This window comes from Dendrobates tinctorius, unplaced genomic scaffold (genome assembly GCF_039654945.1).
Source record: "Dendrobates tinctorius isolate UK_male_01 unplaced genomic scaffold, ASM3965494v1 ptg000120l, whole genome shotgun sequence".
NCBI classification, from domain to species: Eukaryota; Metazoa; Chordata; class Amphibia; order Anura; family Dendrobatidae; genus Dendrobates; species Dendrobates tinctorius.
The window spans coordinates 42,043,750-42,066,905 of record NW_027361788.1 but is presented as its reverse complement, the minus strand read 5'-3'; the positions used below and the strand labels follow the sequence as shown (position 1 = coordinate 42,066,905).

Here is a 23,156-nt window from a genome sequence, read left to right as displayed (position 1 = left end):
TAGAAAGGAAGAAGTCATGGAAGAAGGAGAGTTTATTACACACTGAGCGAGAATTCCAAAGGGCACAATTAAGAGAGACAGAAGGCATGCAGGGAATATTAATAAGATTAGAGGGGTTTCTGAGTGTAGCAGTTGGGGGGGTTTGACTTTCTATAACATGGGGGACCAGGGTTGGGAGCAATGTCTCCTGCGACTAGGAGAAGGAGGATAGAAAGAGTGAGCAGATGGTTGAGTGATTTGTTGGAGCGTCTCTTATGTTGAATGGTGGGACTGAATGGATATGTGCAATTTAGCAATGTGAAAAGAGTGTGAGTGCTATACATAGGAGAGGAGAGGAGTGAGGGGCCGATATGGATGGAGTGTAGAGAGTTAATGCCAGGGCGGTGAATGTGTGTGAATGCAGCGGCCAGGATATAAATTACACAAATGCATATGGTATATATTTGTTGTACTCCAAATGTACAGGGAGTAGATTTATATAAATTTCTTACCTGTCTCCTGCCCTGTCTAACTGCCACGTTATAACTACCAGTACTTTGATAAACTGTACTTCGATAAAGTGTGCATAAATGCTCCCCTTAGCTAGGTCTGAATATATAGGAATCTAAGGCTTAGATTTTTTTTTCTCTCTCTCGTCTCCTTAATCAATCAAACTAACCTAACACAGCAGGGCACAATAAAGGTAATTATCAGACAAACCAATATCCAGGCCTACATGCATCATAAACAACTTTGAAAAGTTTCTTGACCTCAGAGCAAAAGGGGACAAGCAGAGTTAGTTGAAATAAATATATACCAGATATAAGCTTGCAGAGTTGAAAAGCCATATAGAGCATTCAGGATTAACTGCTTGCTGACATTGAATGGAGGAGTTGATTCAGAGCAGAGATTGAAAGAGGTGGTTAACAGATATAAGCTTGCAGAGTTGAAAAGACATATAGAGCATTCAGGATTAACTGCTTGCTGACATTGAATGGAGGAGTTGATTCAGAGCAGGGATTGAAAGAGGTGGTTACCAGATATAAGCTTGCAGAGTTGAAAAGACATAGAGCATTCAGGATTAACTGCTTGCTGACATTGAATGGAGGAGTTGACTCAGAGCAGAGATGGAAAGAGGTGGTTACCAGATATAAGCTTGCAGAGTTCAAAAGACATATAGAGCATTCAGGATTAACTGCTTGCTGACATTGAATGGAGGAGTTGATTCAGAGCAGAGATTGAAAGAGGTGGTTACCTGTATGAAGAGAATAGAGATGCGTGTCACATTTCATCCATGTTATAACTGCCAGTACTTTGATAAACTGTACTTCGATAAAGTGTGCATAAATGCCCCCATTCCCAACCCTCACACTGACCAGAGAGCTGTTCCCACATCTCATGCCTCAGTCCATGTCCAACGTTCATAAGCCAGATCAGGCAGTGCCAGTTTTTCTCCCAAACACCCTAGTGTCCTATAGTCCCACAAGATATACCCACCTCCCCCCTTTTACCACCGCCCAATCTAACACCTACACCCAAATCTCTATCCCTATATACTGTACAATATATACAGAAATGAACACTACAATATCCACAAATCACAAAGCCCAAGTTCGGCGCCTGCAGCCCTACATCACTGTATAATGATCAAACAAAACAAAATTCTACAGTGTCAGCAGCAGCCCACCACCAGGAAAGGAGAAGACCAGACTAGGGCACACTAAAAGAAAAGCCCCTCCAGAAGTGAGCGGCCCTACGTGTGCCAAGTCTCTCACACTCCAGAGAGCGCACCTTCACCAGGTCATCGAGTATAGTCCTAAACACATCGTCCACTGGGAGGATTTTCTGTTGCATCGATACTAAGCACCATGCGTTCCACGTGTGATACCTAACCACTGCGCTAATTAGAAATAAGGTGCAGCGGTCCCGACCACCAAGGTCTCCGAATGCTCCATAGGCCCATTCCGCATAGGAGAAACCGGCCAGCCCAGACCAGCCAATGGAGGCGCCCACCATGTTGTACATCTCTGCGTTGAAGGGACAACGAAGCAGGAAGTGGTCCATGCTTTCCAGCACGGTACCACAGCTCCCGAGGACAGTTCCTGTCCTCAGAGCTCCTACACTTCAGATTGTCCCTCACACACAGTTTCCCATGGAAGCAGCACCAAGCCAAGTCCCAAAACTTTGAGGGGATCCTGATAGAATTCAGAAGATACAAACCCACCCCAAGATCCCGACTTGGGCAATCTCTGAGCACCAGAGGCCTCTGAAAATGGGTGAACAGAATCCTATTGTCAAGGAGTTTCGTTTGGCCGAGTCATGATCTCGCACATTCCCAGACCCCACCGGCGAATTACCTTCGGAACCAACGTAGCGCAAGCCGGAAGATGTTCATGTGGTGTGCGAAGATCCTTCACTTGCCCTCCTGTCTCCCATTCCTGGAAGAAAGGCTGAAACCATCCCTAACAGGAGAATACCCACGGAGAAGCCCTCTCTTTCCAGAGGTTTTCAATATTGATCTTAATGAAGGTATCCACAAGGAATAACACAGGGTTGACTATACCCAACCTTCCTAGTCTCCTCATAGAGTAAGTAACCTCCCTCTTGATCAAGTTCAGTCTATTTCCCCATAACAGTTGGAAGAACAAACTGTAGACCCGAGTCCAGAGAGACACCGGCAAGATGCACACAATGTCTAGATAAATAAATAAAGGGAGCAGGTAAGTTTTGATCAGGTTTACCCTTACCCTTAGAGTCAAAGACCAACCCTTCCATTGGTACACCTTCTGAGTGGTGATCTCTAGCCTGCTGTCCCAATTTTGTTTGGGGTAATCCCTGTTTTGAATGGGTCACCGAGGAGGATAACAGGACCAGGCTAAGTCACAGAAAACCAGAGAGGTTGGGAACTAAGTGGATTTCAGACCCCTGTTCCTATCCACACAACTAGTAGTAGCCATGAAGCGTACCTACGATGCCCTAGACGCCTCGGCACAGCCGGAGAACTAACTCAGCCTAAAGCAAGAAAGGTGAAATCTAAACTGCCCCAGAGCAGACCCCAAAGGAATAGACAGCCCCCAAACATATACTGTCGGTGAGACAAGATGAAAACACATACACAGGCAGAAAAATAGACTGAGCAAATGATGGGGCCCAAACTGACTAGACAGGACAGGAAAGGAAAGACACTGTCTGCAATCATGCAAAAAACCCTGAAAAATCCAACACGTCTGATGCACAAAAAACACTGAAGTCACACGACTTCGCCCCCAATAAATCAGCACTCTGGTATATACTGAAAGCAAAGCAAACAGAGACCAATATAACAGGGGACAAAACAAACTGACACAAGCCGTAACATATGGGTGGTGATCCAGCACAGCCCCAGCAGGAGCAAGCTGACCCGCACAAAGCAGAGATAGACAAAATCAGATCAAATGCAAAAAGATTAGCAAATGAGCCACTTAGCTGAACCATGCAAGAACAGAGCAGGAGACATCAGACATCACACCTCAGAAGGCACAGGAAGAAAATCACCAGCAGGGACTGAAGGAAGTCAGCTGTCTTAAATACACCAGTCACAAACCCCAGATCTCCAATCGTCATCATCATTATCAGGTCGCAAGCCTCTGTCAATCTGACCAGCTCCACTACCTCCAGTAACCACCAGAGGGAGCACAGAAAGAGAACTCGCAACACCTCTATCACTCTGACCAGCTCCACTACCTTCAGTAACCACCAGAGGGAGCCCAGAAAGAGAATTCATAACAAATCCCCCTGGCCAAATTCGATGCCAAGGACTTTTGCAGAGACTTTGGGTCCTGGAAGGGTGTCCGGGAGATCAAAACCAGGATCTCCTCCTCCCAGCCAGAGACTCACACTTATCCCGGTTGATCTTGCATCCGGATGCCTCCGAGTAGCGATCTACCTCTGACATCAGCCACCCTACCTTCTCATGAGAGGAAACAAAAACAGTAACATCATCGGCATACGCCACCACCTTCAGAGTGGATTCTGGTGCTGCCCGGTTCATCCCGATCCTGGCCAATGGTCCAGGATCCACCCTTCTAAGAAGTGGGCAAATCGCAAACACGTACATCAGTGGGCCCAAGGGACAACCCTGGAGAACACCAGATCCAACCTCAAAAGAGCTGCCAATCCAACCGTTCACAAGCGTGAAACTCTGCCCCACCGTACAAGGTTTTAAGCCAATCAGCAACCCCCCCCGGCAGTCCATATCTCAGAAAGACAGACCAGAGGTACTCGTGATAAACCCAATCAAATGCTTTTGCCTGGTCCAGTGACAGCATGTACCCCTTACAGTGACCAGCCCTACCCTGCTTCTCCTCCTCCCGGACACCAAGCACAGCACTAAATGTGCTCTGACCTGGAACAGAGCAAAGCTGGGCCTCCAAAAGGAGTTGGGTTGCAAATTTCACCAGCTGATTAAACAGCACCTTTGCCAGAACCTTCCTGTCTGCATTGAGAACGCTATATGACACCAATTCTCAATGCACAATGGGTCCTTACCCTTTGACAAGATGATCAGGGCAGACCTCCTCATTGACTTTGGCAGAGTGCGTGAGGAAAGACACTCATTGAATACCTCAGTCAAGAGGGGAACCAAAGCGTCCTTAACCCCTTAATCCCAAATGACGTACTATCCCGTCCATGTGCCCTGGGACTTAATTCCCAGGGACGGGATAGTACGTCATAGTGATCAGCGGCGCCCACGTGGTGAGCGCCACTGATCGCGGCCGGGTGTCAGCTGATTATCACAGCTGACACCCAGCACAATGTGTCAGGGGCGGTCACGGACCGCCCCGACACGTTAACCCCTTGCACACTGCGATCAAACACGATCGCGGTGTACCGGGGGTTAAAGGGAAGCATCGGCAGGGAGGGGGCTCCCTCCGTGCTTCCCTGAGCCCCCCACGGCAGCGCAATGTGCAACGCTGCTGCGGTGCACTCCTTCCCTGCAGGCCCCCGAATCCAAGATGGTGACGGGGGCCTTCGGGGGCCTGCAGGGAGCTGGCTTCCTCAGTGCCTGCAAAGCGCAGGCATGAGGAAGTCTGCTTCAATGCCTGTGACAGATGGCTGATCTGTCAGTGATCTATTATGTGACAGATCAGCGATCTGTCACAGGACAGTGATGTCCCACCTGGGACAAGGTAATAAAGTTAAAAAACAAAAAAGTATTAAAATAATTTTTAAAAAAATCGCCAAATAAATTAGAATAAAAAAAAAAAATATTCCCCCAGTAAATTCATTTTTTGGAAATAAAAAAACAAAACAGCAATAAAAGTACACATATTTGGTATCACTGCGTCCGTAACGACCTGCACTATAAAACTGTCCCATTAGTGAACCCCTTTAGCAAACCTCTTAAAAAATAAAAATAAAAAACGAAGCAAAAAATAATGATTTATTATCATACCACCGAACAAAAAGTGCAATAACGCGCAATCAAAAAGACGCATATAAATATCCTTGGTACTGCTGAAAACAACATCTTGTCCCGCAAAAAACGAGCCATCATACAGCATCATCAGTGAAAAAATAAAAAAGTTATAGCTCACAGAATAAAGCAATGCAAAAATAATTATTTTTTATATAAAATAGTTTTCATTGCATAAAACCGACAAAACCTAAAAAAAGACCTAAATGAGGTATCGCTGTAACCGTACTGACCCAAAGAATAAAACCGCTTTATCAATTTTACCGCACGTGGAATGGTGTAAACGCACCCCCCCAAAAAAAAATTCATGAAACGCTGGTTTTTGTTCATTCTGTGTCCCAAAAATCGGAATAAAAAGCGATCAAAAAATGTCACCTGCCCGAAAATGGTACAAATAAAAACGTCAACTCGTCCCGCAAAAAATAAGACCTCACATGACTTGGTGGGTCAAAATACGGAAAAATTATAGCTCTCAATATGTGGTGATGCAAAAACTATTTTTACAATAAAAAGCGTCTTTTAGCGTGTGACAGCTGCCAAACATAAAAACCACCATAAATAGTAAATCAAACCCCCCCGTTATCACCCCCTTAGTTAGGGAAATTAATAAAAATAAAAGAAAATGTATTTATTTCCATTTTCCCATTAGGGTTAGGGTTAGGGCTAGGGTTAGGGCTGAGATTAGGGTTAGGGGTGTGTTGGGGTTAGGGTTGGAGTTAGAATTGGGGGGTTTCCACTGTTTGGGTACATCAGGTGCTCTCCAAATGCAACATGGCGTCTGATCTCAATTCCAGCCAATTCTGCGCTGAAAAAGTCAAATGGTGCGATTTCCCTTCCAAGCTCTGCCTTGCGCCCAAACAGTGTTTTACCCCCACATATTGGGTATCAGCCTACTCATGACAAATTGCAAAACAGCTTTTGGGGTCCAATTTCTCCTGTTACCCTTAGGAAAATAAAAAATTGGGGGAAAAATATCATTTTTGTGGAAAAAAATGATTTTTTTATTTTCACGCCCGGGCGTTATAAACTTCTGTGAAGCACTTGGGGGTTCAAAGTGCTCACCACACATCTAGATAAGTTCCGTGGGGGGGTCTAGTTTCCAAAATGGGGTCACTTGTGGGGAGTTTCAATAGTTTAGGTAGATCAGGGGCTCTCCAAACGCACATGACACCCGCAGACCAATCCATCAAAGTCTGCATTCCAAAACGTCACTACTTCCCTTCCGAGCCCCGACGTGTGCCCATACAGTAGTTTTCTCCCACATATGAGGTATAAGCGTACTCAGGACAAATTGCAGAACAACTTTTGGGGTCCAATTTCTTCTGTTACCCTTGGGAAAATAAAAAAATGGGGACTAAAAGATCATGTTTATTGAAAAAATACGATTTTTTTATTTCCACGCCCGGTCGTTATAAACTTCTGTAAAGCACTGGAGGGTTCAAAGCGCTCACAACACAACTAGATAAGTTCCTTAGGGGGTCTAGTTTCCAAAATGGGGTCACTTGTGGGGGGTTTCCACTGTTTAGGTACATCAGGGGCTCTCCAAAAACAACATGACACCCGCAGACCATTCCATCAAAGTCTGCATTCCAAAACGTCACTACTTCCCTTCCGAGCCCCGACGTGTGCCCATACAGTAGTTTTCTCCCACATATGGGGTATCAGCATACTCAGGACAAATTGGACAACAACTTTTGGGGTCCAATTTCTCCTGGTGCCCTTGGGAAAATAAAAAAATTGGTGACTAAAAGATCATGTTTGTGGAAAAAATACGATTTTTTTATTTTCACGCCCGGGCGTTATAAACTTCTGTGAAGCACTGGAGGGGTCAAAGTGCTCACCACACTTTTAGATAAGTTCCTTGGGGGGTCTAGTTTCCAAAGTGGTGTCATTTGTGGGGGGTTTCCACTGTTTTGGTACATCAGGCGCTTTTCAAACGCGACATGGTGTCCGATCTCAATTCCAGCCAAAAATGTCAAATGGCGCTGCTTCCCTTCCAAGCTCTGCCATGCGCCCAAATAGTGGTCTACCCCCACATATGGGGTATAAGCGTACTCAGGACAAATTGCACAATAACTTTTAGGGTCCTGTTACCCTTGGGAAAATAAAAATTGGGGGTGAAAAGATCATTTTTGTGGAAAAAATGATTTTTTTAATTGTACCGCTGTACGTTATAAACTTCTGTGAAGCCCTTGTGGGTTCAAAGTTCTCACCACATATCTAGATAAGTTCCTTGGGGGGTCTAGTTTCCAAAATAGGGTCAATTGTGGGGGGTTTCCACTATTTAGGTACATCAGGGGCTCTCCAAACGTGATATGGCGTCCGATTTGAATTCCAGCCAATTTTGCATTGAAAAAGTCAAACGGCGCTCCTTCCCTTCTGAGCTCAGCCATGTGCCGAAACAGTGGTTCCCCCCCACGTTTCAGGTATCAGAGTACTCAGGACAAATTGCACAATAACTTTTGATGTCCAATTTCTCCTGTTACCCTTGGTAAAATAAAAAAAAATTCAACCTGAAGTATTTTTTTTGTGAAAAAAAGTTAAATGTTCATTTTTTTTAAATATTGAAAAAATTCCTGTGACGCACCTAAAGGGTTAATACACTTCTTGAATGTGGTTTTGAGCACCTTAAGGGGTGCAGTTTTTAGGATGGTGTCACTTTTTGGTATTTTCTCTCATATAGACCCCTCAAAGTGGCTTCAAATGTGATGTGGTCTGTAAAAATAAAATGGTGTTGCAAAAATGAGAAATCGCTGGTTAATTTTTAACCCTTATAACTTCCTAACAAAAAAAAATTTTGGCTCCAAAATTGTGCTGATGCAAAGTAAACATGTGGGAAATGTTACTTATCAAGTTTTTTGTGTGCCGTATCTTTGTGATTTAAGGGCATAAAAATTCAAAGTTGGAAAATTGCGAAATTTTCAAAATTTTCGCCAAATTTCTGCTTTTTTCACAAATAAACACAAGTTATTTGAATGAAATTTTACCACTAGCATGAAGTACAATATGTCGTGAGAAAACAATGTCAGAATCACCAGGATCCATGGAAGCATTTCAGAGTTATTACCTCATAAAGGGACAGTGGTCAGAATTGTAAAAATTGGTCCGGTCATGAACGTGCAAACCACCCTTGGGGCTTAAGGGGTTAAAGGTCTTATAGAACTCAGATGTTAAGCCATCTGGATAGGGCGATTTTTTTTTGGGGGGGGGGCAAGCCCTTCAATCGCCAACTTAACTTCATCTTCCCTGATAATCTCTGTCAAAATGTCAAGAGAGGGGTCTATCCCTGGTTCAGGGACGGCTTCAGCTAGGAAAGCTGACATCTCATCCCAATCAAGATCCCTCTTCCCCAAGAGGTGCGAGTAGAAGGATCTGACAACCTCCAGGATCCCTGATCTGGATCGCCTCAGGTACCCCGTAGTGTCGACCAGTCCTGTAACCACTTTACTATTCACTGACATCTTGCAGTTTCTGTAAGGGTCGGGTGAGCGGTACTTCCCGTAATCCCTCTCAAAAAGATGCGTGTCTACGAGTCATACTGACACCTCATGAGCAAAGATTTCACTATGGAGATCTCCTCGTGGCTACCTCCAGTTGAGACAAGATGCTCGAGTTTCCTCCTCAGACCCTGACACAGGTGGTACCTGTTCAGACTCCTTAGGCTCGAGAGCTGGCGGAAGAATCTCGCCACCCTTTTCTTGAACATCTCCCACCACTCTGACTTAATACTACAAAGATCCAGTAAGGGTACTTGGCTCTGTAGAAAATCAAAGGACTGTCTTATATCAGCTTCTTCCAAGAGAGACGAATTGAGCCTCCAAAAACCTATCTATTCTGGACCTACAGTTCCCTCTGTGATAGGTGAACCCCTCGTGGCCTGGTGTGTGCCGAAAGTGGGCATCCACCAGGCGAGCCTCACTAGCTATACTATTAAGGGCGACGCTATCATAAGTCAGCTTGTTTCTGGAACCGCCTCTATCTTGGGGCCTCGTGACAGTATTGAAGTCCTCTCCAAAGACAACTTGCCGACTTGTAAAAAGGTAGGGCTTGATCCTCATAAAGAGACACTTCCCGTCCCACTTAGATTGGGGACCATAGATGTTAATGAGCCTGAGCTTTTGTCCTTTCATGAGGACATCTAAGATCAGGCACCTCCCCATTTGTAACTCAATAATTCATCGGCATTCCACCGGGACAGTAAAAAGGACCGCCACTTCGCTATACAGCTCGGCACCAAGAGACCAATAGGAGGGCCCGAGTCTCCACTCCCTCTTAGCTCTAAACATGTCTGCCATGTTTGGCAGCCTGGTCTCTTGCAAAAAGAAAATGTCAGCTTCAACACGGCTGAGAAAATCAAAGGCCGCAAATCTAGCTGTATTTGACTTTATGCTGGCGACATTAATGGACGCCAGTGTCAACGGAGTGGGTACCGCCATCATTGGTGATTGAATTAGATGGCTTTCTTCTTCCCCTTCCCCCTCTTTAATGACACATAAGTGTTCATTCCCACAATCTTTTTCTTTTTATCGTCCTCTTCTCTGGACTCTGGGCCAGTCCCTCCCTCCAAGGACCTTACATTCTGAGATGGAGGAGACTCGGCATCCCCTGTAAGCCCCGCCGAAGCCGGAACCTCACCTTCAGCTTCCTCCTCAGAGGAAGAGATGATCTCAAGGGCTTGGAACCGGTTAAAAAGACCAACCAGAGGGGAGTCAATTTTTCCTTCCTTAGGTACCTTGGTCAGAGCGGGAGATGTTTTATCTCCCTCCTTTCTCTTCTTTTTGGTACCAAGCTTACGCTTGTCCTCTAACCACTGCCTATTATCCTCATCCATACTTTCATAATGGGAGGATTCGGAGGCAGTGGCACTTTCCTCCCTGTGAATCCTCCTGACCTGCTCATCCAACTCATCATCCCTCAGGGCCTTAGAAGCAAGACTGGCGTCCAGTATAGGGGCCACCTCAGTAGCCCAGGGCTCGCCCAGCTCCCTCTCCTGTCTGTGCCTGACTAGACACCTCAGCTGGGCAGGCATCTTTTTATTGCTTTTCCTCCTTGGTCCCTCAGCTCCCTCACCCCTGCTAGTCCCTTCCCCATCAGAATTAGCCTCATGGCTTTCTCCCACCAGGGTCACGACTGCATTAGCGAAGGAGCGAGGACAACGGCTGAATGGGTGACCTAAGTCACCACACAGGTGGCACCTAATCTCCACACAAGATGCAGCAAGATGGCTGACATCCCCACACAATGCACATTTCTGCACAGTGCAGTTTGCACTAAAGTGTGTGGGGTCACCGCACCTGTGACAGACCTTTGGTTGCCCCTGGTAGAAGATCTGGATACGATCCCTACCCAGGAAGGCAGATGATGGAATATGGGCAACCGTGCCACCTGAACACTTAAGTTTTACCATAAACGTCCAGGCCCCTGACCAGATACCAAACTTGTCACGGTTCTTCTTAGGCATCTCCACCACGTCTCTATATCAGCCAAGCCACGTCATGATGTAATAACAAGAAATCGACTAGTTACAAGTCATCACAGTCACTTTCTTGACTTGGTTTTGGCGAGACACCGCCTGAATGTCAAAGTCTCGCCAGCTGGGCTCATTTTTTGCCAAGTCATAATTCGACCAGAAGAGTTCAAGCCCCTCTGGCTGAACAAAGCTGACATCAAACTCAGGCGTGGAATAGGGATGTATCAAGGCGTAGATTTCAATTGCCTTGAAGCCCATCCTCAGCAGGAACTCCACAACCTCATCACTGTGCATCAACCGAAGATGACCACATTCCTACGCACACTACCAGGCCCGGCTGTTGGTAGGGACCCCACCGTTTTGCTCTCGGAAAGCCCCGAGGCCATGCCGCTCTATCCAGAAGGATAGATCAACTTCTCAACCCTCTACCATTAGGGTTCTCTCCCCTTCTTTAGATTCTCCAGGAGACACCGCTGCAACATGCCGTCCCAAGAGCCCAGAGTTGAGGAGGATGCCCTATTTCCCCCGGAGGTGACAGCGGCATAAGTACTAATGGGTGCTGCCAACATCGGGGGGCAACCGGACCAGTGACCACATCAACACCAACAGTACCATTATTAACCACCTCCATAACCCCCTCCACCAAACCAGCAACAAATCCACTAGATAAAGAATTTTCCTCATTCATACCCCCCCACCACATTTCACTCCTGCTGGACCAGTGACAACAGGGGGTGATATTTTATCCTCCGCGTCATCAGGCACAAGGGGTTCAGTCTCCTCCACAGAACTGGAGGTGACCTCACCCCTGGTCTTACGTGTGCCCTCCGCATCATCAGCTGGTAATTTCCGCTGTTTAACAATTGACATCAGACGCCTCTGATCTTTTGCTGCTGTGAGGCGCTGCTGATCCTTTATATCAGTATCTTGTTGACCAGCGGCACCAACACAGAATAGGACTTTGGGAGGATCGGAAAGCCCAGCCCCGACAACCCCCTAACACTGCCTCCACTTCTCAACTAAGTGATCAGCGGCAACAGTATTCAGGGGAGCCGAGGCTACCGTAGCTGCCCCCGACACTGGGCTGCTCCCCTCTCCCACTGAGGAGCACGCCACAGTATCGTGGCCTGACTGTTTACCCGCCGCCGGGCCGCCCTCACTGTCCAGCCTCTCGGCTGATGCACCTCCTGCTACGTCCATGCTACTACAAACAGACAGAGCTCTGCGCCTCACTACCTTTCTCTGTACTCTCCCCGCACCTTTGCACCGGATCCACAGCAGAACCCGGGCTGGGCAACGGGTCTTATACAGCAAGCTGACCCTGCTGCTGACTCAGGGGGTACAGAGAGGGGGGCATATACGTAGCTTACCGATTCCTGTAGCTTTGGCTTGGTGTGTTTTTTGTCTTTTTCTTCTGGCCCCCAGGTGCCTCCACCAGTAAATCATCACCGAGATGGAAGTTTTGAAGGCACACCGGGGACTCCAGGAGCTTGATCTCCGCCATTAGAGCCACTCCCCGGCCACTGTTGTCACTGTCCTCCCCAGAGCAAGCAGAACTGCCACCAGATGTCAATAGTTGTAGAAGGATAGGGAAAATAAGGGGAGGTCAGCTCACCAGTCTCAGTTGTGATCCATAATCCTCCTGCGCACGGAGTCACCTTGATCAGGGGCGTTGACTGAAGCAAAATAAAGGATAGAATCTCCAGCACTGGACTTCAGTTAAAAATTCATCATTTATTATAAATTCTTAAAATCGGACAAGAAAAAAGTATGAATAAGGACATACAGGCAGATGGGGTCTCTGGTGGTCTCCAACCAACGCGTTTCGACCTAGAAGGTCTTACTCATGGTTCACACTAGACCAATACTGACGACTACAAGTAATACAAAGACTGGTAAATCACAGGTGTTGGACAAAAGAATTAATGAAAATAGGGAGTATCCCTACCAGTTAACTCTTGCAAAACATTCAGCCTAATGTGGAGCTGAAATATACATTAACCCTTTTACCATTAGTAAATGAAATAATATAAACAAAGACTTGTCGGAAAAACAGAAAAAAATAAATAAAAGCTAATGAAAAAATATCATAAGAATATAATGAATGGCAAAAAAAAAACAAAAAACAACCTTCATTAAGTAGTATAATATTAATAAACAAAGTAACAATCACTAAAATTATCAGAATAACCAGAATTAAATAGGACTAAATAAATGTAAATATACAGAAGAAAATATCAATCTAATTGCAATATTAAATCAAGTCGTTTGTTCAGACCTAATGGTACTCTTGTATTTAATTTAAAAATCCAGAAGGATTCACGATTTAATAATTTTCTCCTGAAATCACCTCCTCTAGTAGATCTATAGACTTTCTCTATTGCTATAATTTTGAGACTATCAGTTTTACCTCCATGAACAGTTTTACAATGATAAGAAACTGCTGAGATATTATAATTGTTGCTGGTAGCTTCTGACAAATGTTTCCTAATTCTCTTTTTAAGAGGTCCTATTGTACAGCCTACATATTGTAGGTTACAAAAAACGCATTCAATAACATATATTACTCCTTCTGAATTACAATTTATGTGAGACTGAATAGGGTATGATATGCCAGTAACACTAGAAGTAAATCTGCTGGTTTTAACCACATAATTGCAGACTTTACAGGGATGATGTCCACATTTGGAGAAGCCTTTATATGACAACCAAGTATTATTTTTGGTTCTCCTATTGCTGATAAACAGACTGGGGGATAAGATATCGCTCAAAGCAGGAGCTTTCCTGGCTATGTATCGTACATATTATTTTATATATTATTACATATATTATCGTATATTATTTCATTTACTAATGGTAAAAGGGTTAATGTATATTTCAGCTCCACATTAGGCTGAATGTTTTGCAAGAGTTAACTGGTAGGGATACTCCCTATTTTCATTAATTCTTTTGTCCAACACCTGTGATTTACCAGTCTTTGTATTACTTGTAGTCGTCAGTATTGGTCTAGTGTGAACCATGAGTAAGACCTTCTAGGTCGAAACGCGTTGGTTGGAGACCACCAGAGACCCCATCTGCCTGTATGTCCTTATTCATACTTTTTTCTTGTCCGATTTTAAGAATTTATAATAAATGATGAATTTTTAACTGAAGTCCAGCGCTGGAGATTCTATCCTTTATTTTGCACCAGATGTCAATGTCGCCTGTCCTGCAGGGAGCTCACTGCACGTGGCCTGTAGGTGACTTTGCAGGCTGCCAGGTGGGGCATTCTGCTGATCATCCTCCTCTTACTCATCATTATCCACCTGGCTTTCAGGCTGCAGTCCCATCTGCCTTTGCTCTCTGTTATCAGCCATTTCTCTAAATCTGTCTTCATTTATTAGTTTTTCCATGAGGGAAGGCTTTCCTCACCTCCAGCTCATTAATTTCAAGCTTTAGTTTCTTTATCTCCGCTTGGAGCTGATTCCTCCACGGCTTTGAGGCACCTGCAGCTTTAGCGCTTGTGCAGCGCAGCTCCTCCCAGAGCCTCCTGATGGTCTTACTCTCCTCTTCATACTCACGGAGATGGCTCATGACCCTGGAGGCATAGGTGGACACAGACTCCTGGGACTTCTGCAACCCCCAACCTTCTTCAGTGAGGTCGGACTCTACTACGTGAGAACTCAGCTTTCCTCTGGAAGGACCGCCATCTTGCACCCTGCTAGCAGGCTTCTCCTCCATGTTGGAAGCCTTGCGGCTTTTCTGGGTCTCGCCACATTGCTGCGACTTCTGGTGAAGCGCCTCACCCCCAAGTTCTCTGATGTGCAGGCCGGTTGCTGGTTTCTTCTGCCCCCCGCCAGCCTGGACCGGGAAACAGAAGCCTGGGACTTGGCTCCTTCACTCATCCCAGGAAGTCCACTCCCTCCCTGGGTAAGAGAGAGAGCAGGTCCCTGAGTGGAGAGGTGCTGATTCTCAGGAGCTTAGGAGCACACAGCAAGATCAGCAGCGTACACACCCTCAATTAGCACAATGAGGAGCAGCTGAGTAGAGCTGCACTCACTATTCTGCTGGTGTAGTCACTGTGTACATACATTATCTTACTTATCCTATACTGATCCTGAGCTACATCCTGTATTATACCCCAGAGCTGCACTCACTATTCTGCTGGTGCAGTCACTGTGTACATACATTACATTACTGATCCTGTACTGATCCTGAGTTCCATCCTGTATTATACTCCAGAACTGCACTCACTATTCTGCTGGTGCAGTCACTGTGTACATACATTACATTACTGATCCTGTACTGATCCTGAGTTACATCCTGTATTATACTCCAGAGCTGTACTCCCTATTCTGCTGGTGCAGTCACTGTGTACATACATTACATTACTGATCCTGAGTTACATCCTGTATTATACTCCAGAGCTGCACTCACTATTCTGCTGGTGCAGTCACTGTGTACATACATTACATTACTGATCCTGTACTGATCCTGAGTTACATCCTGTATTATACTCCAGAGCTGCACTCACTATTCTGCTGGTGCAGTCACTGTGTACATACATTACATTACTGATCCTGTACTGATCCTGAGTTACATCCTGTATTATACTCCAGAACTGCACTCACTATTCTGCTGGTGCAATCACTGTGTACATACATTACATTACTGATCCTGTACGGATCTTGAGTTACATCCTGTAGATCTTTTATTATAAAAATGAAAAACATAACATTAAGAGAGAGAGAGAGCAGGTCCCTGAGTGGAGAGGTGCTGATTCTCAGGAGCTTAGGAGCACACAGCAGGATCAGCAGCGTACACACCCTCAATTAGCACAATGAGGAGCAGCTGAGTAGAGCTGCACTCACTATTCTGCTGGTGTAGTCACTGTGTACATACATTATCTTACTTATCCTATACTGATCCTGAGCTACATCCTGTATTATACCCCAGAGCTGCAGTCACTATTCTGCTGGTGCAGTCACTGTGAACATACATTACATTACTGATCCTGTACTGATCCTGAGTTACATCCTGTATTATACCCCAGAGCTGCAGTCTGTATTCTGCTGGTGCAGTCACTGTGTACATACATTACATTACTGATCCTGAGTTACATCCTGTATTATACTCCAGAACTGCACTCACTATTCTGCTGGTGCAGTCACTGTGTACATACATTACATTACTGATCCTGAGCTACATCCTGTATTATACCCCAGAGCTGCACTCACTATTCTGCTGGTGCAGTCACTGTGTACATACATTACATTACTGATCCTGTACTGATCCTGAGTTACATCCTGTATTATACCCCAGAGCTGCAGTCTGTATTCTGCTGGTGCAGTCACTGTGTACATACATTACATTACTGATCCTGAGTTACATCCTGTATTATACTCCAGAACTGCACTCACTATTCTGCTGCTGCAGTCACTGTGTACATACATTACATTACTGATCCTGTACTGATCCTGAGTTACATCCTGTATTATACTCCAGAGCTGCACTCACTATTCTGCAGGTGTAGTCACTGTGTACATACATTACATTACTGATCCTGTACTGATCCTGAGTTACATCCTGTATTATACTCCAGAGCTGCACTCACTATTCTGCTGGTGCAGTCACTGTGTACATACATTACATTACTGATCCTGTACGGATCTTGAGTTACATCCTGTAGATCTTTTATTATAAAAATGAAAAACATAACATTAAGAGAGAGAGAGCAGGTCCCTGAGTGGAGAGGTGCTGATTCTCAGGAGCTTAGGAGCACACAGCAGGATCAGCAGCGTACACACCCTCAATTAGCACAATGAGGAGCAGCTGAGTAGAGCTGCACTCACTATTCTGCTGGTGTAGTCACTGTGTACAAACCAGGGGAAGAGTCTTGAGGAGATCATTTGCATATTCCCAGTACCTTCTGGGATAAGTGAAGAGTCTCTGCGAGCTCAACGATCACTGGGTTTTGGCCGTTGCAGCTGAAAAGAGGAAATGGGAAAACCAGGGGAAGAGTCTTGAGGAGATCATTTGCATATTCCCAGTGCCTTCTGGGATAAGTGAAGAGTCTCTGCGAGCTCAATGATCACTGGGTTTTGGCCGTTGCAGCTGAAAAGAGGAAATCGGAAAACCAGGGGAAGAGTCTTGAGGAGATAATTTGCATATTCCCAGTACCTTCTGGGATAAGTGAAGAGTCTCTGCGAGCTCAACGATCACTGGGTTTTGGCCGTTGCAGCTGAAAAGAGGAAATCGGAAAAATTTTGGCTCATCTTTCATCGTTTTTAAGAAATCTCAATATGGAAGAGGCCAGGAGCCATTTGGTGAGCTGCATTTCTTGCTACATGTTCACAGATTTACCAGTGGAAAAGCCAAACTTCACATGCCACAAATGCAAGCTTGTGTCCCTGTTGGAGGAAAAGTTGCAAAATCTCGAAGAGAGGTTAGCTACGTTGAAGATCATTAAGGAAGGTGAAGAGTTCTTGGACAGAGCAGAATTATCTCTTCATGTTACAGAAAGAGAAGAAATTCGAAGTGCACCTGAAGAAACAGAGGAATGGAAGCATGTGACCCAGAGAAGCAGGTGGATCGGGAGGCTGTCAGCACCCATACTGCTCAGGAACCAGTACCAGGCTCTCACGCAGGAAAACGATGAAGAAATACATCAGGATAAGACTTTGCCAACAAACAGCAACCTTGTACGCCTTCAGAGTCCTCCTGGATGGAGAAAGAAAAATGTTGTGAAGAAGAAACGGAGAGTGGTGGTCATGGGGGATTCACTGTTGAGAGGAACAGAGGCCGCTATCTGCAGACCGGATATAACTTCAAGAGAAATGTGCTGTCTTCCAGGTGCAAGAATTAAAGATGTGTCTGACAGGATATCAGGACTCTTCAGACCTACAGATGACTACCCATTCCTGCTACTACATGTGGGGACAAATGACACTGCAAGAAACGACCTGGAAACCATCTGCAGAGACTTTGAAGACTTAGGCAAGAAAGTGAAAGAACTGGGAGCGCAGGTGGTCTTCTCTTCCATCCTCCCAGTGGATGGCCATGGAACAAGGAGGTGGAATAAGATTCTGCAGGTGAACAACTGGCTACGTCGATGGTGCCATCAGCAACGATTTGGATTTCTGGATCACGGAGTGAATTACCTATACGATGGACTACTTGCTAGAGATGGGGTGCACCTTACGAAGACTGGAAAACATGTATTTGGAAGTCGCCTTGCTACACTTGTAAGGAGAGCTTTAAACTAGAACAACATTGGAAGGGAAGCAAAAGACCAGAAAAAGCCATACACCTGACAAATGCTATTGAGAACTCTGCTATTAGAAGTGGAAAGGAAGAACAAAGACAAAAGAATCTAATTAATAAAAATATTGGAGAAAGAGAAACCTATCACAAACTAAAATGTTTCTATACTAATGCACAAAGCATGGGCAACAAACAAGGAGAATTTGAACTACTAACACAGGAAAAGAAATATGATGTCATTGGAATCACTGAAACTTGGTGGGACAATACACATGATTGGAATACAAGGCTAGAAGGATACAACTTATTTGCAAGAAACAGACTTGAGAAACGAGGAGGAGGTGTCGCATTGTATGTTAGAAGCGCATATATCTGCACAGAGATTGAAGCTTCAGAGACGGAGTTCTGTGGAAACTGTTTGGGTAAGAATACAAGGACAGAACAATGGAAAGGACACCATTGTAGGCATTTACTACAGGCCGCCTGTGCAAGCTGAAGATATGGATGAACTCTTTATGCATCAAATGGCCAAGTTCTCCAAAAAATATGACATAGTTGTCATGGGAGATTTCAACTATCCAGACATTTGTTGGGAATCTCTCTCAGGCAAAACTAACAGGTCAAGGAAATTCTTATCCTCTCTTGCTGACAACTTTATCTTCCAAAAGGTAGGGGAGAAAACAAGGGGAACTGCTACCTTGGATCTAATCCTTATAAACAAGGAGGAAATGGTTGAGGAGGTAAAAGTGGCTGGGACCCTAGGAGGTAGCGACCATGCTATTTTAGAATTTTGGATAACTAGAGGCGGAAGACCTGTGAAGACTCAGACGTCAAGGTTAGATTTCAGAAAGGCAGATTTTAAGGGATTCAGAAAGAGAATTGGAGGGATCCAATGGCTGGATATCCTTAAAGACAAAAATGTCCAGGAAGGATGGGAAATCTTGAAAAATGAAATTCTCAAAGCACAGTTGTTAACAATTCCGAAAAGAGGGAAGAATAGGAAGCATTTAAGGAAACCAGGATGGATGAACACAGAACTTAAGCACATGCTAAAAAGGAAGAAAAAAATGTTTATAAAATGGAAAGAGGGAGGCATATCTAAAGAAGAATATAATGCTGTCTGCAGAACCTGCAGGGAACAAATCAGATTATCTAAAGCTGAAAATGAATTGAGGCTTGCAAGAGATGTCAAAAGCAATAATAAAGGATTTTGGGGATATGTCAAAAGTAAAAGAAAAGTCAAAGATGCTATAGGATTTTTACAGGATGAAAATGATGAAATGGTAAGACAGGATGCTGAGAAGGCTGAACTTTTAAATTCCTATTTTGCATCTGTTTTCTCTCAGAAAGGAAATGTAACATCAACTGTTCTTCACTGTCCTATTAAGGGAATAGAAGAATCCAGGATATCTATAAACAGAAAGATAGTGAGGAAACACTTAGCTAGCCTAAATGAATTCAAGTCTCCAGGTCCAGATGAATTACACCCCAGAGTACTGAAGGAGATAGCAGAAGAAATTTTTGAACCCCTGTCCATAATCTTTGAAAATTCTTGGAGAACAGGAGAAGTGCCAGAAGACTGGAGAAGAGCAAATGTTGTTCCTATCTTCAAAAAGGGGAAGAGGGTGGACCCAGGCAACTATAGGCCGGTGAGTCTGACTTCTATACCAGGAAAGATCTTTGAACAAATTATTAAACAACATGTATGTCAGTACCTGGATAAGAATGAAGTGATTAAACAGAGTCAGCATGGGTTTGTAACTAATAAGTCATGTCAGACTAACTTAATTTCCTTCTATGACGGAATCACTGATTTGGTGGATCAAGGAAATGCTGTAGATATAGTATATCTTGACTTCAGCAAAGCATTTGACAAAGTTTCTCATACAATCCTTATTGAAAAAATGACTAAGTATGGAATGGACAAGGCAACTGTTAGGTGGATTCATAACTGGCTTAGTGATCGGACCCAAAGAGTGGTCGTAAATGGCTGCACATCCAGTTGGAAGAATGTCTCAAGTGGGGTACCACAGGGCTCTGTCCTGGGCCCTGTATTGTACAACATCTTTATCAACGATTTAGATGAAGGAATTGAGGGTAAACTGATTAAATTTGCTGATGACACAAAGCTAGGAGGGATAGCTAATACTAGAGAAGAGAGAGAGAGGATTCAAAAAGATATAAATAAACTGGAGAAGTGGGCAGCAACTAACAGAATGGTTTTTAACAGGGAGAAATGCAAAGTACTACATCTGGGCAATAAAAATGAAAAAAGCATATACAGAATGGGAGGAATAGGGCTAAGTGATAGCACATGTGAAAAAGACTTGGGTATACTAATAGATCACAGACTGAATATGAGTCAACAGTGTGATGCAGCAGCAAAAAAGGCAAATGCAATTCTAGGATGTATTAACAGAAGCATACAGTCTAGATCACGTGAAGTCATTATTTCCCTCTACTCCTCTTTGGTCAGACCTCATCTGGAATATTGTGTCCAGTTTTGGGCACCACATTTTAAAAAAGACATCAACAAACTGGAGCAAGTTCAGAAAAGAGCGACCAGAATGGTGACCGGTCTGCAAACCCTGTCTTATGAGGAAAGGTTGCAGGATTTGGGAATGTTTAGTTTGCAAAAGAGAAGACTGAGAGGAGACTTAATAGCTGTCTACAAATATCTAAAGGGCTGTCACATTGTAGAAGGATCAACTTTATTCTCATTTGCACAAGGAAAGACTAGAAGAAATGGGATGAAACTGAATGGGAGGAGACACAGATTAGATATTAGAAAAAACTTTTTGACAGTTAGAGTGATCAATGAGTGGAACAGGCTGCCATGAGAAGTGGTGAGTTCTCCTTCAATGGAAGTCTTCAAACAGAGGCTGGACAGACATCTGACTGGGATGATTTAGCGAAACCTGCTTTGAGCAGGGGGTTGGACCAGATGGCCCAGGAGGTCCCTTCCAACTCTACAATTCTATGATTCTATGATCTTACTTATCCTATACTGATCCTGAGCTATATCCTGTATTATACCCCAGAGCTGCAGTCACTATTCTGCTGGTGCCGTCACTGTGTACATACATTACATTACTGATCCTGTACTGATCCTGAGTTACATCCTGTATTATACCCCAGAGCTGCAGTCTGTATTCTGCTGGTGCAGTCACTGTGTACATACATTACATTACTGATCCTGTACTGATCCTGAGTTACATCCTGTATTATACTCCAGAACTGCACTCACTATTCTGCTGGTGCAGTCACTGTGTACATACATTACATTACTGATCCTGTACTGTTCCTGAGTTACATCCTGTATTATACTCCAGAGCTGCACTCACTATTCTGCAGGTGTAGTCACTGTGTACATACATTACATTACTGATCCTGTACTGATCCTGAGTTACATCCTGTATTATACTCCAGAGCTGCACTCACTATTCTGCAGGTGTAGTCACTGTGTACGTACATTACATTACTGATCCTGTACTGATCCTGAGTTACATCCTGTATTATACTCCAGAACTGCACTCACTATTCTGCTGGTGCAGTCACTGTGTACATACATTACATTACTGATCCTGAGTTACATTCTGTATTATACCCCAGAGCTGCAGTCACTATTCTGCTGGTGCAGTCACTGTGTACATACATTACATTACTGATCCTGTACGGATCTTGAGTTACATCCTGTAGATCTTTTATTATAAAAATGAAAAACATAACATTAAGAGAGAGAGAGCAGGTCCCTGAGTGGAGAGGTGCTGATTCTCAGGAGCTTAGGAGCACACAGCAGGATCAGCAGCGTACACACCCTCAATTAGCACAATGAGGAGCAGCTGAGTAGAGCTGCACTCACTATTCTGCTGGTGTAGTCACTGTGTACATACATTATCTTACTTATCCTATACTGATCCTGAGCTACATCCTGTATTATACCCCAGAGCTGCACTCACTATTTTGCTGGTGCAGTCACTGTGTACATACATTACTGATCCTGTACTGATCCTGTGCTACATCCTGTATTATACTCCAGAGCTGCACTCACTATTCTGCTGGTGCAGTCACTGTGTACATACATTACTGATCCTGAGTTACATCCTGTATTATACTCCAGAGCTGCACTCACTATTCTGCTGGTGCAGTCACTATGTACATACATTACATTACTGATCCTGTACTGATCCTGTGCTACATCCTGTATTATACTCCAGAGCTGCACTCACTATTCTGCTGGATTCTGCTCTTTTATTGATTTATTGTCCATTTGATATTCACCTTAAAATTTTGAGACAACATAAGAGTGTAACAAAAATGTTTAAAAAAATGTTAATGTGTTCATTTTGTAGGTGCAAAGAACTGTAAGGAGCTGATGGAGCGAGGCATTGTTTTCAGCGGTTGGTACACAATATACCCAGATGACATGCAGCCCCTGATGGTGCTCTGTGACATGGTCACGGATGGAGGAGGTTGGATAGTAAGATTTCGATGAGTATTACACTGTCAATCATCTTTCTAGATTTGTATCTGTCAAATACTGTAGCTCTGCGGTTATTTTCAGATTATCAGCTGGAGAAATGGCAAAATAATCAGATTATTGAATGGAACAAAACGGAGAGGGGAGATACAAAGGATTAATGGAGAAGAAGGTGTAAGATCTAATAAAAAAGCGTTGAAAGATTGATGAGATCAGAAAGAATGGGATGGGATAGAGAATAAAGTTTTGGTGTTAGGCTATAAGAAGGCATAGTACCGAAAATAATCCAAAGGAGGTGTGGTAGTCCAACTCACGTGGCGGTATAGAGGTAAAAAATAGGAACACTGTCACTTTAAATCTTCAGTTGGTTTATTGTATGGCAGCATAAACCAACAAGAAGGGAAAATAAATGCAGCCTTCCTGGCTAAGACAGAAAACAGCAAAAAAACAAAATACTGCAAAACAGTCCATACTCATGCCGGTGGCATCCCACTCTGGAGCAATACAAGTTCAGACTCTCTTAAGGACAC

General features: G+C 44.2%; 1 protein-coding gene across 1 annotated transcript in view; it reads left to right on the top strand.

Moving 5' to 3' along the window:
* The window catches only part of LOC141046673 (ficolin-1-B-like), a 170,447-nt gene that overhangs the window by 26,337 nt on the left and 120,954 nt on the right, over positions 1-23,156 (top strand). Inside the window, exon 10 of the mRNA XM_073541249.1 lies at positions 22,499-22,626. Coding sequence (XP_073397350.1) covers positions 22,499-22,626 — 128 coding nt within the window. The remainder of the gene's footprint in view (positions 1-22,498; positions 22,627-23,156) is intronic.